The sequence below is a fragment of the Nerophis lumbriciformis genome, linkage group LG11 (assembly GCF_033978685.3).
Source record: "Nerophis lumbriciformis linkage group LG11, RoL_Nlum_v2.1, whole genome shotgun sequence".
In the NCBI taxonomy this organism is placed as follows: Eukaryota; Metazoa; Chordata; class Actinopteri; order Syngnathiformes; family Syngnathidae; genus Nerophis; species Nerophis lumbriciformis.
In genome coordinates this window covers 2,140,001-2,165,936 of record NC_084558.2, presented here as the reverse complement: position 1 = coordinate 2,165,936, position 25,936 = coordinate 2,140,001, and the positions used below count along the sequence as shown (strand labels likewise).

Sequence of the window (25,936 nt, the reverse complement as noted above, 5' to 3'; positions counted from 1 at the left end):
ACTGCTCTCAACTGACCCACACGCAAAGAAGAGCTAGCTAGATGCTAACACACGGTGGTATTAAAGTCTAAAGGCACTAAAACATCAATCTCTGTCGCTGAACCATATTACATTTGAATTGTAAGGTGTTTAATTATCAAACGATATATTTCACAACATTACTGACCTGGAAAACACAGGCAATGTTTAAGAAGAGTGAAGACATGAACAATCCTTGAAGCTTCCCAAGTTTCCTCTGAGGGGGGGGGGGAAATACCCACACCTAAAAAGGGACCTACGGGCAACTACTTCACTACACATTAGTTCCACTCTTCATTTCTGGCTTTACACTACATGGATGGAAAACGGCTATAACCTCTGTCAATAAAAAGTGATTGACAAAAAAACATATATATTCCACATTGTGAAGGCATCACATATAGTAAGTAAGTAAGTAAGTAAGTAAAGATGTCATCATTAATGGTTATTGATTGAACAGTGTGCAATCTTGCCTTGACTATGTCAACTGTAGTCTTCTATTAACATATGCTATATTACAACTCTGGTGTGCTATGGTGATTACAGAAACATGCATAGCTATTATCACCAGGAAGGATGAGGTCACCTACCTAGGTTCCATTCTAGAGGCTAATCTTTCCTGTGATAAAACGGCAACCAAGATAATCAAAAAGGTCAACCAACAAACGAGATTTCTCTATAGAATCTACTTTCTGGTCAACAAAAGCACCATGAAGATTCTAGCGGGAACTCTCGTTCAACCCTTTTTCGATTACGCATGCACCTCCTGGTACCCTAGCACCTCCAAAACCCTCAAATCTAAACTCCAAACATCCCAGAACAAGCTAGTCAGATTACTTCTAGACCTCCACCCCAGATCACACCTCACTCCTACCCACTTCTCCAAAGTGGGCTGGCTCAGGGTGGAGGACAGAGTAAATCAACTTGCACTGAGCCTAGTCTATAAAATCCGCTACACCTCCCTGATACCGAAGTACATGTCAAACTACTTCCTTAACGTAAATGACCGCCATAACCACAACACCAGGGGGAGCTCCACTAACCACGTTAAACCCAGATTCCGATCTAACAAAGGTCTTAACTCATTCTAGTTCTATGCCACATCAATGTGTAATGTGCTCCCAACAGGTATAAAAGAAAGGGCATCTCTATCCTCCTTCAAAACTGCAATAAAAGTACACCTCCAGGCAACTCCAACCCTAAACTAACACACTCCCCGGATTGTTAATAATCAAATGTAAACAATCAAATGTAGATACTTTTCTTATGCCTTCTGATCCGTCTCTCTCTCTCTCTATGTCCACTACTTGCTGTACATATCCTACCAAGTCAGACCTACACTGTTTCAACATCCATTTCTCTGTTCTCAATTGTTGATGACTGATAATAACAACCAAATCCAACCCCCCCCCCCCCCCTCCACACCCCGAATTGTAAATAATGTAAATAATTCAATGTATACACCCTGATGATTATCTTGTGTGATGACTGTAGGGTTGGAATTGGGGGTTAAATCACCAAAAATGATTCCCGGGCGCGGCCACCGCTGCTGCTCACTGCTCCCCTCACCCCCCAGGGGGTGATCAACGGTGATGGGTCAAATGCAGAGAATAATTTCACCACACCTCGTGTGTGTGTGACAATCATTGGTACTTTAACTTTAATATGCTTCTGCTTCGGAGGCTTTGTATCTGTAAGTTATATGCAATTATAATGATTTAATACTTGTTTATATTGACAAATGTTGTGTTTAAGACTGCAGTATGGTTTTAGTTAAGGACACTTACTACATATGTGTAGCTTGTGTGCTAAGCTGTTGTGTAAAGTAGCTTCTGGCTCTTAGTAGCCTACAGTATAGTTTACCTTTCAGGAATTACTTTAGTAAAATACAAGAAAATACCAACCTTTTGTGTGTATTGGCATGTTAACTGGCTGTCCAGCTTTGCACAAGTAAACACGGTGCATGAATGCTTCTATTGGAGCTTATTCCAGAGATTTTAGATGCAAGCTGACATCATCAGGCACTTGTTTTTATGTTGATATCGGACCGATCTCTGACATCAATATTGGATCAAGACACCCCTTACATTTATGTATCTTCCAAAAGTGATTTATGAACAATTAATGTAATAATTACGTTTTGCTTAATGGCGCCCATGTTTTTTTCCTAATCTTGCCTAAAGTATACACGTGCTTTTCAGCCACCTAAAAGTGTGTACCAAATTCCGTGGTGATAGGAATAACCACCCTAAAGTTGCAGTGACCGTTTTTTACAGTGCATTAAGCTGTCTGAGAAATTTCAAGTCAAGCCGACTAATGGGGTTGAAATGTTGTCGATAGGGCTGCGAATCTTTGGGTGTCCCAGGATTCGATTCAATATCGATTCTTCGGGTCACGATTCGATTCAAAATCGATTTTTTTCGATTCAACGCGATTCTCGATTCAAAAACGATATTTTCCCAGTTCAAAACGATTCTCTATTCATTCAATACATAGGATTTCAGCAGGATCTACCCCAGTCTGCTGACATGCAAGCAGAGTAGTGGATTTTTGCAAAAAGCTTTTATGATTGTAAAGGACAATGTTTTATCAACTGATTACAATAATGTAAATTTGTTTTAACTATTAAATGAACCAATAATATGACTTATTTTATCTCTGTGAAAATATTGGACACAGTGTGTTGTCAAGCTTATGAGATGCGATGCAAGTGTAAGCCACTGTGACACTATTGTTCTTTTTTTTATTTAATTTTTTATAAATGTCTAATGATAATGTCAATGAGGGATTTTAATCACTGCTGTGTTGAAATTGTAACTAATATTGATACTGTTGTTGATAATATTCATTTTTGTTTCACTGCTTTTGGTTTGTTCTGTGTCGTGTTTGTGTCTCCTCTCAATTGCTCTGTTTATTGCAGTTCTGAGTGTTGCTGGGTCAGGTTTGGTTTTGGAATTGAATTGCATTGTTATGGTATTGCTGTGTATTGTTTTGTTGGATTGTTAATTAAAATAAATAAATAAATAAAAAATGAAAAAAATAAAAAATACGAAAAAAAATATAGATTTTTTAAAAATGAGAATCGATTCTGAATCGCACAACGTGAGAATCGCGGTTCAAGTTCGAATCTATTTTTCCCCACACCCATAGTTGTCGAACTCTATTTTGCAGGACTGCTTTCTGACAGTGTCTGTCAAAGCTAATTATTATTATTACGGTTTTGTTGATACATCTTTCGTGTTAAATGTCATGACACAGTGTACCTAATAAAGTGTGAACGTGTATAAACAACAACAAGTTCTTTCTTTTCACACCAGCTTATGAGTCACTAATAAGCACTCTTGAGTGAATAAAAAGTCATTTGCTCTACCTGGCAGTGAGTTTAATTAGTAACTAGCACAATAAATACCTGTCGACAAGTTTGTAAAGCAGGCAGCTGTGGAAAAGTTTTTGAAGTGTTTACGTCACCTAATTGTGAGTGGGGAAATAATCAGGTGAGTGCCAACTAAATGTGACAGGACAAATGTATTTTTGAATTCTTTTGAAAGAACATATGTTTGACAAATATTTAATCTGCAAATGTGCACAATGCATTGAACACAATGGTTTTCTGGTAAAGGGAAAAGTTCATGAAAATGAATTTAGCCCCGCCATATGGCATCATTACACTCTATTTAACTGAAACCTGGTATGTAAATAGACATTGCTGTTATTGCTGTGTTTCCTATTCAGTCACACCTGTTCGCACTTGCTTATTAATAAACACATTGTAATGCACCTGGTCTGCCAGATAAAAGGATTGTTGTTGCAAATTAGATTTAGCAAAAAAACGACAAATCTAGTCAACAGTCTTTTGGAGGCGAGGGCATATCTGTCAACTTGTCCAATTTAAAATATGGGACATTTCTCAGAAAAATGATAAAAATAAGGAGTTTTCTTTTCAATCACTAATTGTTGTCAATTCAATCAAAAAATGCTTCAAACGCTAGACAGGATACTAACCAATGTTCTGTAACATCGCAAGTCAGTATCATTAACCACTGTGCCATCTATCAGTTAGTAAGTCCAATATCCATCCATCCATCCATCTATCCATTTTCTACCGCTTATTCCCTTTGGGGTCGCGGGGGGCGCTGGAGCCTATCTCAGCTACAATCGGGCGGAAGGCGGGGTACACCCTGGACAAGTCACCACCTCATCGCAGGGCCAACACAGATAGACAGACAACATTCACACTCACATTCACACACTAGGGCCAATTTTAGTGTTGCCAATCAACCTATCCCCAGGTGCATGTCCAATATATTGTCCTTAAATGTGTTAGTCGACTTAATCGACAATGTTGTTTATGAAAATTAATCGACAAAGATTTGCTATCGTCAAATAGTTTGTAAATAAACTCTTATTGATAAACAGCAAGGAATGTTTATGTTACATGTTTACAGTTTCACATTCTAACATGTCCGAAAAGGAGTAGGAAGAAGCAGATCTTATTTAAAAGCCTACTGAAACCCACTACTACCGACCACGCAGTCTGATAGTTTATATATCAATGATGAAATCTTAACATTGCAACACATGCCAATGCGGCCGGGTTAGCTTACTAAAGTGCAATTTTAAATTTTGCGCGACATATCCCTGCTGAAAACGTCTCGGTATGATGACGCCTGCGGGTGACGTCACGGATTGTAGAGGACATTTTGGGACAGCATGGAGGCCAGTTATTAAGTCGTCTGTTTCATCGCAAAATTCCACAGTATTCTGGACATCTGTGTTGGTGAATCTTTTGCAATTTGTTCAATGAACAATGGAGACAGCAAAGAAGAAAGCTGTAGGAGGGAAGCGTTGTATTGCGGCCGACTGCAGCAACACAAACACAGCCGGTGTTTCATTGTTTACATTCCCGAAAGATGACAGTCAATCTTTACCATTGGCCTGTGGAGAACTGGGACAACAGAGACTCTTAACAGGAGGATTTTGAGTTGGATACGCAGATACGGTACCGTGAGTACGCATGCAGCTGCGGCTTCCAAACATTTGATCGCTTTCCCGTACGTGCGTGCCGCTATGTGCATGTCATGTACGTAACTTTGGGGACTTTGGGGAAATATATGTGCTGTATGAACTTTGGGGAGGTGAACGGTACTTTGGGCTGTGGGATTGAGTGTGTTGTGCAGGTGTTTGAGTTGTATTGGCGGGTTATATGGACGGGAGGGGGGAGGTGTTTGTTATGCGGTATTAATTTGTGGCATATTAAATATAAGCCTGGTTGTGTTGTGGCTAATAGAGTATATATATGTCTTGTGTTTATTTACTGTTTTAGTCATTCCCAGCTGGATATCAGGTCCCACCCGCCTCTCACAGCATCTTCCCTATCTGAATCGCTCCCACTGCCCTCTATTCCTTCACTCTCACTTTTCTCATCCACGAATCTTTCATCCTCGCTCAAATTAATGGGGAAATCGTCGCTTTCTCGGTCCGAATCGCTCTCGCTGCTGGTGGCCGTGATTGTAAACAATGTGCAGATGTGAGGAGCTCCACAACCTGTGACGTCACGCTACTCGTCTGCTACTTCCGGTACAGGCAAGGCTTTTTTATCAGCGACCAAAAGTTGTGAACTTTATCGTCGATGTTCTCTACTAAATCTTTTCAGCAAAAATATGGCAATATCGCGAAATGATCAAGTATGACACATAGAATGGACCTGCTATCCCCGTTTAAATAAGAAAATCGCATTTCAGTAGGCCTTTAATACTATCCCTTTGTTGTCTGGAAAATGATTTCCAACACACTTGTTTATTTCCTTTTTTAATCTTAAAAATCTTTAAAAAAAGAATGTTAAAAAAGTTCACATGAATACGCAGTTAATTTACAGAATGATTCATATAATTTACTGAATGTGTGATATATTATGGGTCATTCATCAATCAGGTTCACATTTTTTTTAATCAATATATTAATTCCTCTTTCTTGTACTTTGTAAACACTTTGAGTTTGAACAATTTCCAATTTACGTTTTTTGACTTATTTAATCCATTCCACATTTTAATTATACATACTGATATGCTAAATGTCTTAAGTGTTGTACATACATGCAAATGTTTAAGGAAAAAACATTTTTCTGTAATATTATATTTGGCCTCTTTTGTTGAGAAGAATTGTTGTAAATTCTTGGGCAGCAGGTTATAGTTTGCTTTCTGCACGATTTTAGCTGTGTGCAAAAGTAGCGATAAAAAGGGATTTGCATGTTCTCTTCATCCAAAATTATGGGTTATTCTAACTGACCTTTTAATGAATGAACTATGAAGTGTACTTTTATAGTTATTTCCCCATATTTCTGCAAAATAACTTAAATATGATAACACTAGCGAGAAGTAAAGAATATGGAGTATGTTCCAGAGCATAATTAGCTTTGCTCATTATTAAAATATTTCTTGCACACATTGTGTTGTATATTTTATATATGAGATTTCCAGTTCATTTTATCATCTATTATTACACCCCAAAATTAGATTTTTTAAAAACATTTTTAATGACTATTTTAATTTGTGTTTGACTTTGTTTTTTGCTGCGACTGAATAACTGTATTTTAGTTTTATGGATTTTCAAAGATAGTCTGTTTTTGTCAAACCATCTCGTTAATTTGTTCATTTCTCTTTTTATTATCTGTATCAGCTTGTGTGTAGTCTTTTCTGAACAAAACTCAGTTGTGTCGTCTGCAAATAATACTAACTTTATGTCCTTTTTAACTTTACAAATAGTTTTTATATAAAGATTGAACAATTTTGGACCCAGTATTGATCCCTGGGGTACGCCACAAGATATATTTAGAGTTGCAGACCTTTGTTCGCGTAGCTTCACGTATTGCGTCCAGTTGGTAAAGTAGCTTTTTATCCAGTTTGAGACCTTCTGATGCCATACCGTTCTAATTTGTTGATTAAGATATTATGATTTATTGTGTCAAATGTTTTTGTTGGATCCATAAATTCTGCCGCTGCACACTGTTTACCATCTGTAGCGTTGGTAATCTCCTCTGTTATTTTGCTTAATGCCAGCAATGTCGAAATTTTGGATTTGTATCTATATTGGTTATCGACAAGTATACCACTTTTATTTAAAAATTTGTCCAATCTGTTGTTGAATATTTGTTCAATGATTTTGACTTTTATTCTTTAAGGTAAATAATCGTAGCTAAATAACTAACAGGACTGGATAAAAGTACTTTTTACATACAATTTAATGTTTACAGCAGTGTTCCCATTGTTGGGCCCCGAACGCCCCCCCAAAAATATTTGTTTCTCAGTTGTGGTCCGTATGGGCCACAGTGGCGCACAGTTGTAATAAACTGTTCCACCACTTGTGGCAGTAATGACAATCTCAAAGAAACAGAAGAATTCTGGAGCTAAAGTCATAGGGAAGTTTCCTGAAGCTGTATTTTTATTTGCAGTTTAATTTTATTCACAGTTTATTTAGGAAACAAATATATACATATTATTATTTATTACTAATTTAGTTAGAATTCATTTATTATAACACTGCGTTACTGTATGAAAACTTATTTCACATCAGTGTCCCTTCTTTTGTATATGGGTCATCCTACAGAATTAAAGCAAAGTGCTGTCCCTTAACCAAAAATAGGGTTAGGAATTCAGACATGGATTTTTACTGAAATTATATTATGACTTGTATAAACCCAAGGCATTAACTGAGACAGTGATCAGATAAATAAATACACAATCAACTTTTATAAGGCACTTTCTATTGAGTAGCTGCACTTTAAGTTTATCTTTCACTATGATTATATGCTTTGTGTAATAAAGTAAGGCCATCCCTTACTATTCAGGGCTATCTCCTGTAGCTTAGCTACATTGAATAAAGAGTAACTTGGAGCTTAGTTTACTACATTTTTCGAGTAGCTTGCCCATCACTGCCGTACATAGGGTGACCAGGTGTCCGGATTTTTAATGCCCTGTCCGGCGTCCGGCGCAGCTTCAAGCCGGACACGTATTTGTCCTCCTTTTTGAGGCACAAAGGTTTGAAGAGCGGAGTTTTTTCATCTTTGCTGGGCTGCAGCGCGATAGCCAATCAAAGACCGTAAAAATGCCCCCAACGCAGTAACGTATCAAATGATTGGCTAAGAGCTGTGTCGGATACAAATCTGCTTATCATTGGTTAAAAAAGTAAACAAGGGTCCATGTGTTGCTGCGGCAGAAAGTTAGCATCATGCCAAAACGCAAGACCTCGTTTAATTCTGAATGGATAAAAGAGCACAAATTTATAACGAAAAGCAGTCGAGACTCATTCCATGAGCAATATTTTGCACTGTTATACAATTTAATAAATCAGAAACTGATGACATAGTGCTGTATTTTACTTCTTTATCTCTTTTTTTCAACCAAAAATGCTTTGCTCTGATTAGGGGGTACTTGAATTAAAAAAATGTTCACAGGGGGTACATCACTGAAAAAAGGTTGAGAACCACTGCTGTAAAGCATCACCAGCCCTACAGAAGTTTAGACTGCGGCATGAAAGTGGACCGGGAGATTTTCAGTGACTATCCCACAGCTAAAGGGATGGCCTGTGGCCGAACAAAAGCCAAGGCATTGTGTGAGAACGTCATCGCTCACTATTCGGTACAGGAACATACCGACTACATAAAAGAAAACAACCTACCCTTTTCCGTGGCAACCAACGCCTCAAATAAAGGAACAAACAAGTGTTTTCCCATTGTGGTAAGGTATTTTCACTTTGATGAAGGCATCCAACATGTCCTGTTGGATTTTTATAGCGACAGCAACGAAACGTCAGAAGCCATAACAAACCAGCTGCTGGCAAAACTTGAGATGTCTGGCTTAGAGGTGAAAAACATGTCTGCATATGCAGCAGACAATGCCAGTGTCAATTGTGGCAAACATAACAGTGTATCAGAAGCTGAAACTGAGCCAAAAAGATGTGCTCCCTGCAAACTGTTTGGCCCTTATTCTGCATAACGCAACCAGATATGCAGCAAGCAGCCTTGATGTTGATGTGGAACATTTTTTGTGGCATTTTTTTAAAATGATATATGTTAACTGCATTTAAGTCCGCACGTTATGCTTTGTGGCACTCTGCACTTGAAAAGATTCATCTCAGTGGTCACTTTTTGAACACCACAATGTATTGAATAAATACAAATACTGTTAACAAACACTTGACTTTAATATTTTTTCCTATTCAGCCACACAAACATCATCTTTAAACTACTCAAAATTGTACTATAAATAAGAGTATACCAGAGTCCTATGTACACCATAGTAATTTATTGATATGCCGCATAATGTCCTCCTTTTTGGTGTCATGGAAATGGTCACCCTAGCCGTACGTAGCGTTCTTATTTATCTCTCCAAGTTAGTACATTTTACAATACAACTAAAACAATTCATACTTACAAAACCGTCACATGTGTGACGTCTGTAAGAGTGTTTTCATGCATATCTGTAATGTAATGAAGCTAGCGTTGTTAGCATTAGCAAATATGCTAATATGTTTCCAAGTGTCTGTGTTAGTATTATTAACTTACAACGGCATTCTTTTTGTATTGTTTCAGTTTTGTAAATTCACCAAAACGTCACAGTGGAGTTATTGAGTCTGTTAGCTGATTGGAGAGCTAGCGTCCATGACGATAAATTCTAGTTTGTTTGATCAGCCATTTTGACAAGCACTGTTTGGAAACAATTAAGGTATGTAAATAAACATTTACGAAATCTTTCATACCGGTATATACTGTATCCGTGGCTTATAGTCAGGTGCGGCTAATATGTGTAAAATATTTATTAATTCTAAAATTTGGTGAGTTCGGCTTTAATAACGGTGCACTCTATAGCCCGGGAAATGCGGTACTCAAAGTGTCTGTTTTTGGTAAATATGATACCGATATTTTTATTTACACGATAAGTCGGGTGTGTCTTGACCTCCACGGCGGAGGCTCCACCGAACCCCTGAGGCCGACTCACCGAACCCCTAGTGTTCGATCGAACCCAGGTTAAGAACCACTGGATTAGTCGACTAAGCGTTAAGATATTCAATGACTAATCGACCATCAAAATAGTCCTTAGTTGCAGCCCGAGACCCTGGCATGAATGTGTCATATGTTTCTTACCCAATTATGCAAATTCCACATTTACATAATTCGCCCCAAGCTATAACCACTGCCACAAATAGATTGAAGCCCTGTGAGAAATACTGTATTTAAAACTCCAATTTCTTGTGGTAATGATAAAGAGATACTTTATCCATTCTTTGCAGGAAAGTGCCAGAGGTGGAAAGAGTACTAAAACACATGTACTGTACTTGAGTACAAGTACAGTTACTTTGCAGAAATTGTATCCAACTACAAGTCAGGTCTAAAAATGAAAATTTTACCTACTCAGTACAATATATATATATATATATATATATAAATACAAAGAACCAGCAGTAAGTCACCATTAAGCTGTTGCTTCATTAAAGAACACTTTAAATAAAGAAAGTAAGTTAGTAAGCCCGCGAGTACGTTTTTTAGTCTTTCTTGTGGAGATTTTAAAGGCTCCGGCTCAGTCTCGCACAAAATCCCCGCTAATCTTTGAGAGCCGGTCGCCGCATATTATGTAGAGCGGGCTTGTTCACCTGTTGCGATAAATCCATATTTCAAGTATGGTTCCTGGTATTGTCTATTAAAAGCTTTCTTTTTGTTGGAAGTCGTGGGCTGTTCTTCTCTCTCTTCACTGTGCCTTTTCCCCTTCACAAATAAACTTTCCAAAGACGTCTGTTTTTTACTCATTTTGCTAGCTGGGTTCAATTTTGGCGCTCAGGTGACCAAGATATAACCGAGAGAATCCGGTCATTTTTCAAAATAAACACAACTTTTCAAAATAAAACATCGTTCGGGCTCAGATAATAAATAAAACGGAAATAACTAATTATTTCTTGTGCGGCCCGGTACCAATCGATCCACGGACCGGTACCGGGCCGCGGCCCGGGGGTTGGGGACCCCTGCCGTAAGGGACAGGCGGTAGAAAATGGATGGATGGATAGTCAGTACATTACTTTGAAGAGAACATTATCAAGTAAAAATACAGCCACATTTTGGGAAAATGCTTTTCGAAAGTACAAATACACACAAAAAACTGTGAATAAATGTAACTCCGTGTTGCGTCCAAATGGGCTGAAAATAATGTTACAGTTTTTTCCAATTGCTTAAACACTAAATTTTACATTTTCACACAGTCAAAAAAAGTCTATACACAGTAAGCAAAACCACTGTGCAGATTTGCCTAATATTAAGCATAGACTCTGCTTCACAGTTTTTGCGAAATATTACCCACAATGCTTTACACACACCTTCCCATCTTGCACATGTGATGTGGATGTGATACTATGGCCTGATCCAGCTAGATGGGCAGGTGATGATTAGAATCAGTAACTGAGGCTTTTGAGTACCGTATTTTTCGGAGTATAAGTCGCACCTGCCGAAAATGCATAATAAAGAAGGAAAAAAGCCCGGCCAAACTATGAAAAAAACTGCGACTTATAGTCTGAAAAATACGGTATGTTCTTTCATCGAATTGCTGTTGCCTAAGTCTGCACATGTAGCCTATACTCCATGCCAGACCTGGGCAATTATTTTGCCACGGGGGGCCAAATTTAGAGCAAAAAATGTGTCTGGGGGCCAGTATATCTATTTTTAGGAACACTAATACAAAACCTCACAATAATGTCTAAATGAATACTAAAAACGTTATGACAGACCGCCTTAAAAAATGGAATGTAATTTTATATATTTTTTTACTGAATGAGACGCCCAGAATGTACATGAAAATAAAGAATGTGGGATTTACAATATTAACTATGAACGATAAAACACTGAATATGAACAACATATGAACGTCACACCGCCTCTCGATCGACATATTTTACAATAAAAAAAAATACAACAAACACAGAGAAATATGAACGCGAAGGGTAAAAAAAACCCAACCTACAATCTGATATATCACTAAGCTTTAGAACTTTGTTGTAAAAATCTCCTTCCGCATCTGTCCCTGACACCCACATTTCAGGCTCGCTCTGGAAACACTCTGTGGAAACGCTCCCCACCCACACTGCTTGGTGCCTCGTCTAAACTGCTGTGACTTACCAGAGTAACTAATTAGATTACCATAGTAACTAATTATATTACCATAGTAACTAGTATGTCATGCAAAAGTGCAGATTCCAACCATTGAAATACTTTGTATAGTTCAAGACTTACGGTCATTTGAAAACATCACTGCACATAATGGCAGCTACACTTTTCATCTTAAAGATCGAAATAAATATTTTGGAATGTCCGGCGGGCCAGATTGAAAAGTGTAACGGGCCACATGTGGCCCCCCGAGCCTTACTTTGCCCAGGTCTGCTTTATGCTGTCATTTTGATTTATCTCCAGATTTTTTTTCAAACCTTTTTATTTGTCTCACATTTTAATTTGTACTGCATGTCATTGTTGACAACTGTGATATGTTGCTTTACCTGACTGTGGTAAAAATTATTTTTTTCAGTTTGCAGCCTCAATCTTTAAAAGATTACAGGATAGTTTTACTTTCTCTTTAGGTCCTTACGTATAGCCCACTTCAAAGTAAACAATGACGATTGCTATGGATTTGTGCAAACATATATTGTCAAGTTACAGTAATCATTCATCACGTATGCTAAAAAGGTCAGGCAAAATGCCCCAAACATGTGATTTCTTATAGTAAAATAGGGGATTTTACAAATGTGTTTTGTAATTATCACTGTTCCAGTCTGGGTAACTCACTCCAATAGTGTCTTACCATTTGAAGTCTGTGTGAGTGAGATGACAATAAACCTGCATTTTTACAAGTGCTTGCTTTATTTTGATGAATGAATGAAATTAATGAAATAAGTTTATTTCGGTCATATAATCAACCATCAACCATTTTGTGTGACCAGTTCAACACTACAGATTATACATATTTAACATTCATACACATTTACACACAAAATCAACCATTAACCATTTTGTGTGACCAGTTCAACACTACAGATTATACATATTTAACAATCATACACATTTACACCCAAAAAGAAAAGAAAAAGACTGACCTAAAAAGGAATAGGCTGAAGCCAAAGCTTATATTTGCCTATCCTGTACATTCACTGAAAATTAGATTGCCTGGAACATCGTTAAAAAAATCAATGGTATGAAAGTAATCGTTGCTATATTTTATAATTTTCAATAATTTCACCTTTCAAGGTTGTCTTAAACCTTAACAAAGAACTACATGTCTTCAGCTCATCACTGAGCTTGTTCCACCATTTAACTCCTGAAACTGAAATATATTTGTATTTTATATTCGTTCTTACTTTACCTATTTCAAAAATCAATATTCCCACTAAATTATAGTTTTCTCCTCTTAATTGAAATAACCTAAGAATACAAGCTGGAAGGCTGTTGTTCTTTACTCGAAACATAATTTCCATTGTTTTTAAAAACACAATATCTGAAAATTTTAACACATTAGAACTTATAAATAACGGATTGGTATGTTCATAATAGCACGCTTTGTGTGTTCTAATGACCCTTTTTTGAAGTTTAATTATTGGGTCTATGTGTGTTTTATAAACATTTCCCCAAACTTCAACACAACTTAGATTCAATATCCCTCTTCAAATCAAGACTCAAAACACACCTATTCCTGACTGCTTATTCATTGTAATCATCTTTTCTTTTCTCTTTGTTGTTGTTGTTGTTGTTGTTTTTTTTATCCAATTTGATTTTATTGTTGTGATTTTGTACGGTGTCCTTGAGTGCCCAGAAAGCCGCCTTGTAAATAAAATGTATTATTATTATTATTACAATATGTTAAATATGGAAAAATAAAAGAATAATGTAACATATGCAGACATGTCTTATTCAGCATGTGTCTTATTTTGTACAGAATAGCAATGGTTTAGTTTATTTTTCCCTTTATATATTCAACATAATTTATGATCAATTATTATTCCCAAGAATTTAGTTTCATATACTCTATCATAGATAGTTTTATTATTCTTCGGTCAATGGTCAACAAAATAAACAAACAGTTGTACATTCATAGATTGAAAATGAAAATGTTGCAGACCGAAAGGGTTTAGGCTGAAGTTGAACACTTATTGCGCCTAACCCTATAAACAATGTCAAGTACAAGATGAACTTCCGAAAATTATGAAATGTCCTTTGTACAACATATTATAAATACACATTATACACAATATGAACACTGTTCAATTATATACACAGTAAAGGCATGTGAAATATCCTTGTACACGTGTTAAACCTTTGTACCAATTTATATACTATATACAAACAATTATACTTCCATTATTATTTATATCCCACATTTATTATTTTAATTAACATTGATCATAGTATTAACTACTGTGTTGATTCAAAAGTGATATATTTTTTCAAGACATTGGTCTTCAAGTGTTTTTTAAATGTGTGAATGGAACTGGAACATTTGAAGGAATCATCCAAGCTGTTCCACAGTTGAACCCCCCTGACAGAAACACATCTACTTTTTAAGCTCCTTCTTATCTTAGCTTTCTGGAAGACAGCTGAACCTCTGAGGTCATAGAGATTCTCTCTGGGTTTGAACTTCTCCTGTAGACACCGAGGCAGCATGTGGTTATGAGCTTTGTACGTCACAATAGCAGTGTTGAGGTCAACAAGATCGTGCAGTTTTAATGTTTTTAATTTAATAAACAGAGCATTGGTATGGTCATGATAATCTGCATAATTTACAATTCTAATCGCTTTCTTTTGAAGTAAGAATATAGAGTTAATGTTTGTTTTGTAATTGTTACCCCAGATTTCAACACAATAATTAAGATAAGGGAGTACGAAAGAATTACATAACATATTAAGAGCCTTTTGATTTACGGAGTTTTTGATTTTATGTAACAAAGCAATATTTTTTTCCATCTTTGTCTTAAGTATATTTATGTACAGTTTCCAATTTAATTTATCATCTATATAGATTCCCAAAAATGTTGTTGAATACACCCTTTCTATCTCCATATCATCAATTCTTATATGACACTATGTTATTTTTCCTATTTCCAAAAATTATATATTTTGTTTTATTTAGGTTGATTGACAGTTTATTGGCATCAAACCATTGCTTTAGTATGTGGAGTTCACTCTCTACAGTCTCTAAGAGTTGGCCAAGGTCTTGCCCAGAACAGTACAGACTTGTATCATCAGCAAAGAGAATACAATTGAGTTTTTCAAAGATTTTGCAGACATCATTAATATACAATAAAAACAATTTTGGTCCCAGTACACAACCTTGGGGCACTCCATGTGTTATAATCTTTTTATCTGAATCTACATTGTTCATATGCACATACTGTTCTCTGCCACCAAGATAACTTTTCAACCAATCATGAGCAAGACCTCTAAAACCATACCTCTGCATTTTGTTTCAAAGTAATGTGTGATCGATGGTGTAAAAGGCATGAATGGGCATATGATTTGACCGAAGTGTGTCATTTTGCAAATAATCTAGGAATTAAGAACATTTAATGTAGTGTTTGGAAAAATGTGTAAATCCTTTTGAAAAAAGACACAGAGTTCGTAAAATTGTATGTAAGCAAATGGAAAAAAAACTGTAAAGGTATGTAACATGCCAATGCAGATGCACACTCATAACTACAGACAGCCTTGAAAATACAGTATGTTGCTTGTGCAGCCAAAACATTAGGTGCACCGGCACGATCTAACGAGGACAAGTAAAAGATCTGTATGAATTCTGTTTACATACACTGCAATGTTAAAGGGTTGAACCTAGATTTTGACTGCATCACAAACGTCATGACCAAACCATGAATTGATTAACGTGGACCCCGACTTAAACAAGTTGAAAAACGTATTCTGGTGTTACCATTTAGTGGTCAATTGTACGGAATATGTACTGTACAATCTACTAATAAAAGTTGCAATCAATCAATCAATCAATCAATCAATCAAACCAAACATATGACAAATGCAATGTTAGAACATCAGGTAGAAGCACAATTTACTGATAATAAACAATTAGAGCCTTCACACAACAAATGCGATCATTTAAAGCATTATTAGTTGGAGTATTACACAAAAGCAATCCAATCATCATTAAACTTGCTTCTATTGGAGGCAAAATCGGTATTATTATGTCGGGCTTTACTCCATCGGTGCACGGTTTAGTCGAAGAAAGCAACAATGCAGAGTTTGTGAAGGTGTGAGAAGCTGGTGCGCGATGACACAATACTCACCATTGTTTATGAGGTGCAGCAAGAACACATTGACGAGGACTTTAAACTGCATGGCTTGTCTTGAGACCAGCTTCTTATCGGCAGGCCCACTTCTGCTGTCTTTTATAGGGCTGTTAGGTGACAGGGGGCGGGATTGACCCACCACACGGGAAATAGGAAATATAGTCCGGCGGGCGCTGAAAAGGAGGCCCCGTGATATGTGTACGTCCACCAAAATAAATATATACAGTACATTAGAAAAAAGCCCCCCCCCCCAACCCTGGGAAGGGATATAGCGCAAAGGAAAAAAGGGGAGATGTGCAGGGACACCGGAGTGCAGAAAAGCGCTCACTTGAAATTCACAATGGCGTCCGGCCAAGGTTTTGGGGCTACTTTACATTGGTGCAGTGTTGCCATGAACAAAATCCTGCTGAGCTTATGTGGGCAAACACTCTTGCGAAACTGCAACCACTTTATATCTAAGCAAATGCAGCATGACGGTGCTTTTAGGCAGAAAAAAGGTGATTTTTTTTTTTTTTTTTTGGTAAACTTTCCCCACAAATACTTGCCTGTTAACCATTAGTCGACTATCTGTTGAAATGATACGGCTTGAATGACTATTGGCACATTTCGGAACAGCGCACACACACTTGTTTATTTTCCTCGCTTGCTTTGAAGGCGCTCACCTGAAATGACTATCAAGAGGCACTTGTGCTTTTGTTTGTTTATTCGTGCTTGCGTGTGACGGTTCTGTTTTGTTTTCCCTTTGTCCTCCGGACATGCTTGTTCCTTTCATCAGGCCTGATGATTGATAACAAACTCAACAGGCTGAAAGAGAGACTGATGGAGCGCAAACGCTAACTCCATCTCGACTCTTGTCAAGATGTTAAACAGGACTGTCACAACTTTAGCAATGAAAAGATAGAATTCCATTCCTGTTGGACTATAATACTTTCTATTTGTCATCTATACTTTATTTTTGCGGCCTAAAATGCCAACATTTTCAGAAAAAGTTGCAATGTTTTGAGGCTTTTTTTTTTTCAATAACATTAAATCAACTTGTGACTTGATGGATTTGTTAAAAGTGCTTTGAAGTGTTTCTTTGAAACTTGACCTCAAAAAGCACATGAATTGGAAAACCAAAACTGGATAGATGTTGAACTCAATCGTTTATGTCACACTGATTCTAGCACATATTTAGAGCTCATTGTCGAATTACTGTACTGTTAATTACACTCAAAGTTTGATAAAGCCCAAAAAAAGTCTGCGGGCCATCGAGCGTTTTTCTATTCGGGCTTCAATACTCTGGTATGTCCTCTTGGTAACAGTTAGATATGCTACCTCAGTAGAAGCATTTAAGTCCCATCTTAAAACTCATTTGTATACGCAAACCTTTAAATAGACCCCCCTTTTAGACCAGTTGATCTGCCGTCTCTTTTCTGCTCTGCCCCCCTCTCCTGCGTGGAGAGGTTATTAGGTGACCACAGATGAAGCGCTAGATGTTCAATGTCCGGACCCGGTGTGGACCACTCATCTGTGCATCAGTTGATGACGTCTCTGCGCTGCTGACTTGTCTCCACTCAAGATGATCCCCTGGGGTTGGGGGGTGGGTTCGTGGGGGCCCGGTGGCCGGTGGGGCGGGGGCGGTCTTCTCGTCCGGTTGCGGGGAGTCTCTGGGCGCCCCGGGCGGGGCGTCCCAACTTTCTGCCCGTGTGGGGTGTGGTCTTTTGCTGGCTTGGTGTCTGGCTGTCCCCTGCTTTTCTCGTGCCTTGTCCTCTGCCGGGTGCGTCTGTCTGCGGCCTGCTGCTGGCTCTTACGGGCGGCGCGGTGGGCCTGGCTCTGGGGTTCCTGTCGTTGGCCGGCCTGGTTGCGGGGGGGGCGGTGGTCCCTGGTTCCCTGAGCGCCACACCCACTCTTTGTGGGTTGGGCTCTCTGGGGGCTTGGGCCGTACACTGGCTCCCACACACACTGGGAGTCAAATGTATTGTACATGCAAATTCACATATACATACATACATAGGTACCTACGCTCCCACATACATACACAGATACAGTACATATCTACATACTCAAAGTTCGTACATCCACACGCACATTCATTGTACAAACATACACATACTGTACATATACATTCACTGTACAAAAAACATATACACATACCGTACTGTACATATACATTCACTGTACAGACATACATATACATTAACTGTACAGACATACATATACATTCACTGTACAGACATACATATACTCATACTGTACATATACATTCACTGTACAGACATACATATACACATACTGTACATATACATTCACTGTACAGATATACATATACTCATACTGTACATATACATTCACTGTACAAACACATATACACATTCTGTACATATACAAGTACATATGCATACATACGTACACTCATGCACATAATCACGTTTCATCAAACATATATTAACGTTGTTGCCCTAGGGTAAACTGGGTATAACACATGGCACACTGACAAAGCTAAACCTATTGTTACTATAACAATCTACAAGGTTAATATAGATTGCTTCTCTTTCTTCCCCTCCATTTTTCTGCATTCTTTCGTATCTCTAGTTATCATTAAGTATATGTATTGTTGCATTTGAATAACTGTATTGTTGATAATAAAGGTAAAGTATTGGTATTGTTCATTATCAATAGCGCTATTTCTATTGGTATCTGTAGTGCTTCATTTGTAGTGTAATAATGATCATTGTCATTTCTGTATTGTTTTTTATTTTCGCTAACTGCTTATTTGCTATCACTTTTACCATCATATTTGTACATGTCGTATTTGCTGATGTTGCTCTATTGTTGTTGTTGTGTTTGCTGTTGTTGTTTTTGTCTCTCTGTCTTATCCCCCTCTTGTCCCCACAATTTCCCCCTCTGTCTTCCTTTTTTTCTCTTTCTATCCCCTCCTGCTCCGGCCTGGCTGCACCAAATGATAATAGAAATACATTTAATAAAGTCAAATACAAATAAGGCAACAAGAGAAGTATCCTACACTTCTCTTTTGTAAAGTAAATCTGAACAGCCGACATGGGCATCTACATCAACTATATGATTTGCCTGAGAAGCTGGACAGGACAAACAAAAAAAGATGATCCCCTGCTGGCCTCACTATGGACTGGGCTCTCACACTATTAACTAGATCCACTCGACGTCAATTGCACCGGTTGCCCAGGGGGAGTCTCCACATCTGCGGTCCCCTCCAAGGGTTCTCATTGTATCCCATGGGGTTGAGTTTTTTTCTTGCCCTGATGTGAGATCTGAGCCGAGGATGTCGTTGTGGCTTGTGCAGCCCTTTGAGACACTTGTGATTAAGGGCTATATAAATTAACTTTGATTGATTGATTAATATAACGTGGTCTTTGGGGTCCATAAAATACCAATTTTTTGAATTTATCTGCTTTGCGACAGGAGAATGCACGTCTGTGCGGGCGTAAGCCAGTCAACTTCAGGAAAAGTGGTAGAGATCTGAGGGACTGCCTTTGCTTTTAGCTCAGTAGTAGTAGTACACTGGCCTTTCACACCGACGACCTGGGTTCACGCCCTGCTCGGAGCAGTAAGAAAAAAACAACACAGCCGATAGAGAGAGTACACAATCGCTAGCCGGAGCTCAGCTGTTTGTGATCGACAGCTATGAACCCCAATCATTGCATTCCGCCGTCAAAATGGGGATCCCTGATTGGTTGGGGACCCTGCGCTTCAGCCCAGGTAAGCCTGGTCGTTAAGGCGGACTTGCCCGTAGGCTCCATTGTAAGCGGAGTTTTGCTCGCATTTATTTACCAGTATGGGTATTCAAACTGTTTGTAATGTTTTTGTAGCCAAAAATATTAAATATATTTGTTAAATATAACATCTGCCTTGTTTTTAATGACTACTTAGGCCTACTACGCCACTGTATTTTAATGTTGGTCATTATGGTGGTACTTGGAGAGCCTGATTCCACTTGCTTGTGTTGTCTTTTTTTAGCCTGTCATGCATTTATTTATTCAACTAGATTATTTGAGTTTAATGGGTGTGTTATCTATATTAATACCTTGCTGTGATTTTGATATTAATGATTTTTAAAACATTTTTGTGATAGTTACTCTTTTTTCGGACTTGAGCACCAGCCCTCCAACATGTCTTTTCATGTGTCTGTGCAAAATGATGTTTAGGGAACATTTATATTTTAATATTTAGAAACCACGTCTTTTGAGTCGCGTCATCTTTCAATACAACAACATTTATATGGATTATCCCTTCATCCCTTGTTTACCTTTTTTTGGGCGCCACCCAAGCCGTTTTTTCCGTTCTGTCTACCCTGTAACGGTATGTCAGATCTTGGATGGGTTTGTACTGAAAATTACATTTTGTTGTACTTTAAGTGCAATGGCAATAATGTTCCATTCCACTCCTTCCTGTCTATTTTCTATGTACAGAATGCAACAGTGAATCTACAAATATATTTCTTTTTAAAAAAAATATTTCTACACATGACATTGATGTATAAATTGAATCATTTTTGGTCTGCGAATTGACATACATAAATACACACACACACACACACACACACACACACACACACACACACACACACACACACACACACACACACACACACACACACACACACACACACACACACACACACACACACACACTGTAGACTTTTACTGACACCTTGTGTCGAGAGGAAGTTGCTACGCTTGACTTTTGTTGAGGCACTTCTGGGTTGACGATTTCTGGAAGTCAGTTTTGAGACAAATGAGAAGCAGAAAAGTTGTGTTAGCTCTTACAAGTCTTGGACAAGATAAGTCTTTTTGCAAGTAAAGTACAAGACAAAACTAAATAAAAATAAAAAGACAATGTATGATCAACAACAATAAAGAGCCTAAGCAGATTAATCTGCTTTGGAGCTTCATTGGAACATCGTGGATTGTTATCTCTCTGCCAAGCTGTTTAACCTCAATACATATAGTGAGGACAGAACAATATACAAACCCTGTTTCCATATGAGTTGGGAAATTGTGTTAGATGTAAATATAAACGGAATACAATGATTTGCAAATCCTTTTTTACCCATATTCAATTGAATGCACTACAAAGACAAGATATTTGATGTTCAAACTCATAAACTTAATTTTTTTTTTTTTGCAAATAATAATTAACTTAGAATTTCATGGCTGCAACACGTGCCAAAGTAGTTAGGAAAGGGCATGTTCACCACTGTGTTACATGGCCTTTCCTTTTAATAACACTCAGTAAACCTTTGGGAACTGAGAAGACACATTTTTTAAGCTTCTCAGGTGGAATTCATTCCCATTCTTGCTTGATGTACAGCTTAAGTTGTTCAAAAGTCCTGGGGTCTCCGTTGTGGTATTTTAGGCTTCATAATGCGCCACACATTTTCAATGGGAGACAAGTCTGGACTACAGGCAGGCCAGTCTAGTACCCCCACTCTTTTACTATGAAGCCACGTTGATGTAACACGTGGCTTGGCATTGTCTTGCTGAAATAAGCAGGGGCGTCCATGGTAACGTTGCTTGGATGGCAACGTATGTTGCTCCAAAACCTGTATGTACCTTTCAGCATTAATGGCGCCTTCACAGATGTGTAAGTTACCCATGTCTTGGGCACTAATACACCCCCATACCATCACAGATGCTGGCTTTTCAACTTTGCGCCTATAACAATCCGGATGGTTCTTTTTCTCTTTGGTCCGGAGGACACGACATCCACAGTTTCCAAAAACAATTTGAAATGTGGACTTGTCAAACCACAGAACACTTTTCCACTTTGTATCAGTCCATCTTAGATGAGCTCAGGCCCAGCGAAGCCGACGGCGTTTCTGGGTGTTGTTGATAAACGGTTTTCGCCTTGCATAGGAGAGTTTTAACTTGCACTTACAGATGTAGCGACCAACTGTAGTTACTGACAGTGGGTTTCTGAAGTGTTCCTGAGCCCATGTGGTGATATCCTTTACACACTGATGTCGCTTGTTGATGCAGTACAGTCTGAGGGATCGAAGGTCACGGGCTTAGCTGCTTACGTGCAGTGATTTCTCCAGATTCTCTGAACCTTTTGATGATATTACGGAGCGTAGATGGTGAAATCCCTAAATTCCTTGCAATAGCTGGTTGAGAAAGGTTTTTCTTAAACTGTTCAACAATTTGCTCACGCATTTGTTGACAAAGTGGTGACCTTCGCCCCATCCTTGTTTGTGAATGACTGAGCATTTCATGGAATCTACTTTTATACCCAATCATGGCACCCACCTGTTCCCAATTTGCCTGTTCACCTGTGGGATGTTCCAAATAAGTGTTTGATGAGCATTCCTCAACTTTATCAGTATTTATTGCCACCTTTCCCAACTTCTTTGTCACGTGTTGCTGCCATCAAATTCTAAAGTTAATAATTATTTGCAAAAAAAAAAAGTTTATCAGTTTGAACATCAAATATGTTGTCTTTGTAGCATATTCAACTGAATATGGGTTGAAAATGATTTGTAAATCATTGTATTCCGTTTATATTTACATCTAACACAATTTCCCAACTCATATGGAAACGGGGTTTGTATATACATACATAGATACATACATATACATATAAATATACATATATACAGCGATGGGCAAGCTACGTGGAAAATGTAGTAAGCCAAGCTACAAGTTACTTTCGATTAAATGTAGCTAAGCTACACGGCAAAAGTAGCCTGCTACATCAAAACTACATTTAAAGGTGCCATATGTAGTAATGTGGCCAGAAATGGTACTGCAATTACGGTCAAAATGTTGTAGTTTCCTCCCACTCTCCATGAATGAGGTTGCCAGATAGGTAGCCAAATCCGAATCCTACTCCAAGGAACTTCAAATGGCAATCGACGAGTCCTATGCTGTAGGGTTCTCTTGTTTATGCTTCTTGCAAGATGGTTTACTAAGTAATTATGCCACATTTTACTGATGTTGATTAGCCAAATGTATTTTTTAAAGTTACGCAGCAATATTTTTGTCGGGAGTCGGGCCGGATTGTTGGCTTTACCCTGCTAAAATGTCTAGTTTGACCTAATGGACCATCATCGAAATAATTATATATAATAATATATAATATATTATATATCGCGTAGGCCTACTTTGATGGCAAACCAAGGCCAATAGTAAAATTACCGCCACATTTCGTTCAGCATAACTCCATATTACATCCAACTTGACGCACCGCATTCTCTTCCATGTACGTACATCACCATCTTTCAGTGCAGAGTGCAATTCTATGAGCCAACCCACGTTACGCAAAAACCACGTTACGCATAAATCATATAGCCTACTACCATGTCAATACACAAAGTAGAAAACAATTACATGTAATGCATTACACTGTGCCAAGCAAATACCAGCCCATATGTGCCCGATGCACATACAGTACCAGAAACAGCAATTAACCATGCTAATTAGGGATGTCCGATAATGGCTTTTTGCCGATATCCGATATTCCGATATTGTCCAACTTTTTAATTACCGATACCGATATCAACCGATATATACAGTCGTGGAATTAACACATTATTATGCCTAATTTGGACAACCAGGTATGGTGAAGATAAGGTACTTAAAAAAAAAAAAAAAAAAATAAAATAAGATAAATTAATTAAAAACATTTTCTTGAATAAAAAAAGAAAGTAAAACAATAAAAAACAGTTACATTGAAACTAGTAATTAATGAAAATGAGTAAAATTAACTGTTAAAGGTTAGTACTATTAGTGGACCAGCAGCACGCACAATCATGTGTGCTTACGGACTGTATCCCTTGCAGACTGTATTGATATATATTGATATATAATGTAGGAACCAGAATATTAATAACAGAAAGAAACAACCCTTTTGTGTGAATGAGTGTAAATGGGGGAGGGAGGTCCGATATTATCGGACATCTCTAATGCTAATGTCGGAACGCATTTCCTCAGTGTATCAGCATATTGAGAACGAAATAGGCACTGACACTACCCATATTCACATAGGTTTTATTTGTCGAAAATATATGTTGCCCTGTCAGTTGGAATACACATCGACATACAGGCTAACGGGCATATATAATTCCCCTGTTAGCCTATATGTCGATGTGTCATTGACCGGTCTAGCATGCTAAGAATTCGTTGCATGAACATACTAGATTTGTTAGACAAGATCGTAGACTGTATTGGACAATATAGTTTACATATGAAATGTCCATTTGTATTTATTACAAGTAAAAACAAAAGGTAAATGCCTGACTTACCTCTCAAGGAGGAAATTAGCAAGTTTGGCGTCAGATGAAAAAATCTTCTCCACCTTCAATCGTCTCCATCTTTCAAAGGCATTCCCGATACAAATCCTCGTTTTGTTCCTGGCTTTGTCATGAATTAGTTGAGAATCGTAACGACGCCTTTTAGATTTACTAAGGTCTGACATGTTTAGTAACTTTACCAGTGGCACTAGCTCGACGAAGAGGGCGGTGCGTAACTGGCAACCTGGATGTGACACACTCACAGATGTTTTAATTGGTCAAACGGTGGAGGGTGGGACATCGAAATGAAAACAATAACAATATTTCAGGGCTGTAAATCTAATCTTGAAATGAGCATATCTCGGCTGAACTACCGTTATCGGTTATCAAGGTATTCGAAAAGAATATGATGTCTTTGCCTTTTGACATATCAGGGCCATTTAACGATGACTCGACATGCCATTTTTACATATGGCACCTTTAACGGCATTTATATCTATGGGAACACATGTATGATATCAATGTTAATGTAACTGAGAGTCTACAAATGGACCCTTGGGTCCATTACTATTAACTATCTGTCATTTAGCTGGGGACACCCTACAACTACCTCTGTGGGACCCTGCACCTCATTTTGTGTATTTATTTAGTTTGCTCTTTGGCCCACCCCTAGAATGTTATTCATTGTCTCTACTTACAGTAAAAAAAACAGCATCCATCTGTATCTTGACAAAAAACAATGACTTGTTAGCTGTTTGGAAACAGTTGGTAATGGTTATGTGCAGTAAAATTATTCATGAATTCAACTGACCTTAATGTGTGTTCCTAAATTAACTTGAAGAGAGCAGTTATGATTTTGGTTTACAGAGTCCATCCATCCATTTTCTACCGCTTGTCCTGTTCGGGCCCATCTCAGCTGCACACGGGCGGTAGGCGGGGTGCACCCTGGAGTAAACACCTAAAAACTAAGGTTTTGGGCATTGTTTTCTCTAAACCCATACATTTGTCCAAATATGGCCAAGGACACGCATTATTGTGGGTTTCCTGCACGTCATCTTCATCACTAAAGGAATAATCTAATCTGTGGGAGAGAATACATCTGCCATTTTCCAGTATGTTTCTTTTTTTTTTTGAGTCGTCAGCTTGAAGCGTCCCTCTGTCTCTGACTCCCTCGTCATCATGTGACACGAGTGCGTGTCTGTTAGGATTTTGCTTCCTGGTTTCGATAACCCGCCTTATCTTGCCTCTGATTGGCCAGTACGTAATGTTTTGCCCTAACCTTCACCAATTGTAACTCATCATACGAACACCAACCAATCATCAAATATTTTCTCCATATGTATGGATGTTCTAATT

The 25,936-nt window shown here is 38.1% G+C and overlaps 1 protein-coding gene across 3 annotated transcripts in view; it reads right to left on the bottom strand.

Moving 5' to 3' along the window:
* The window catches only part of LOC133610962 (uncharacterized), a 54,583-nt gene extending 38,123 nt beyond the window's left edge, over positions 1-16,460 (bottom strand). For all 3 annotated transcript variants that reach the window (XM_061967765.1, XM_061967764.1, XM_061967767.1), the window contains exon 1: positions 16,333-16,460. In XM_061967765.1, coding sequence (XP_061823749.1) covers positions 16,333-16,384 — 52 coding nt within the window. In that variant the 5' untranslated portion in view covers positions 16,385-16,460. The remainder of the gene's footprint in view (positions 1-16,332) is intronic.
* Positions 16,461-25,936: the final 9,476 nt, after the last annotated feature.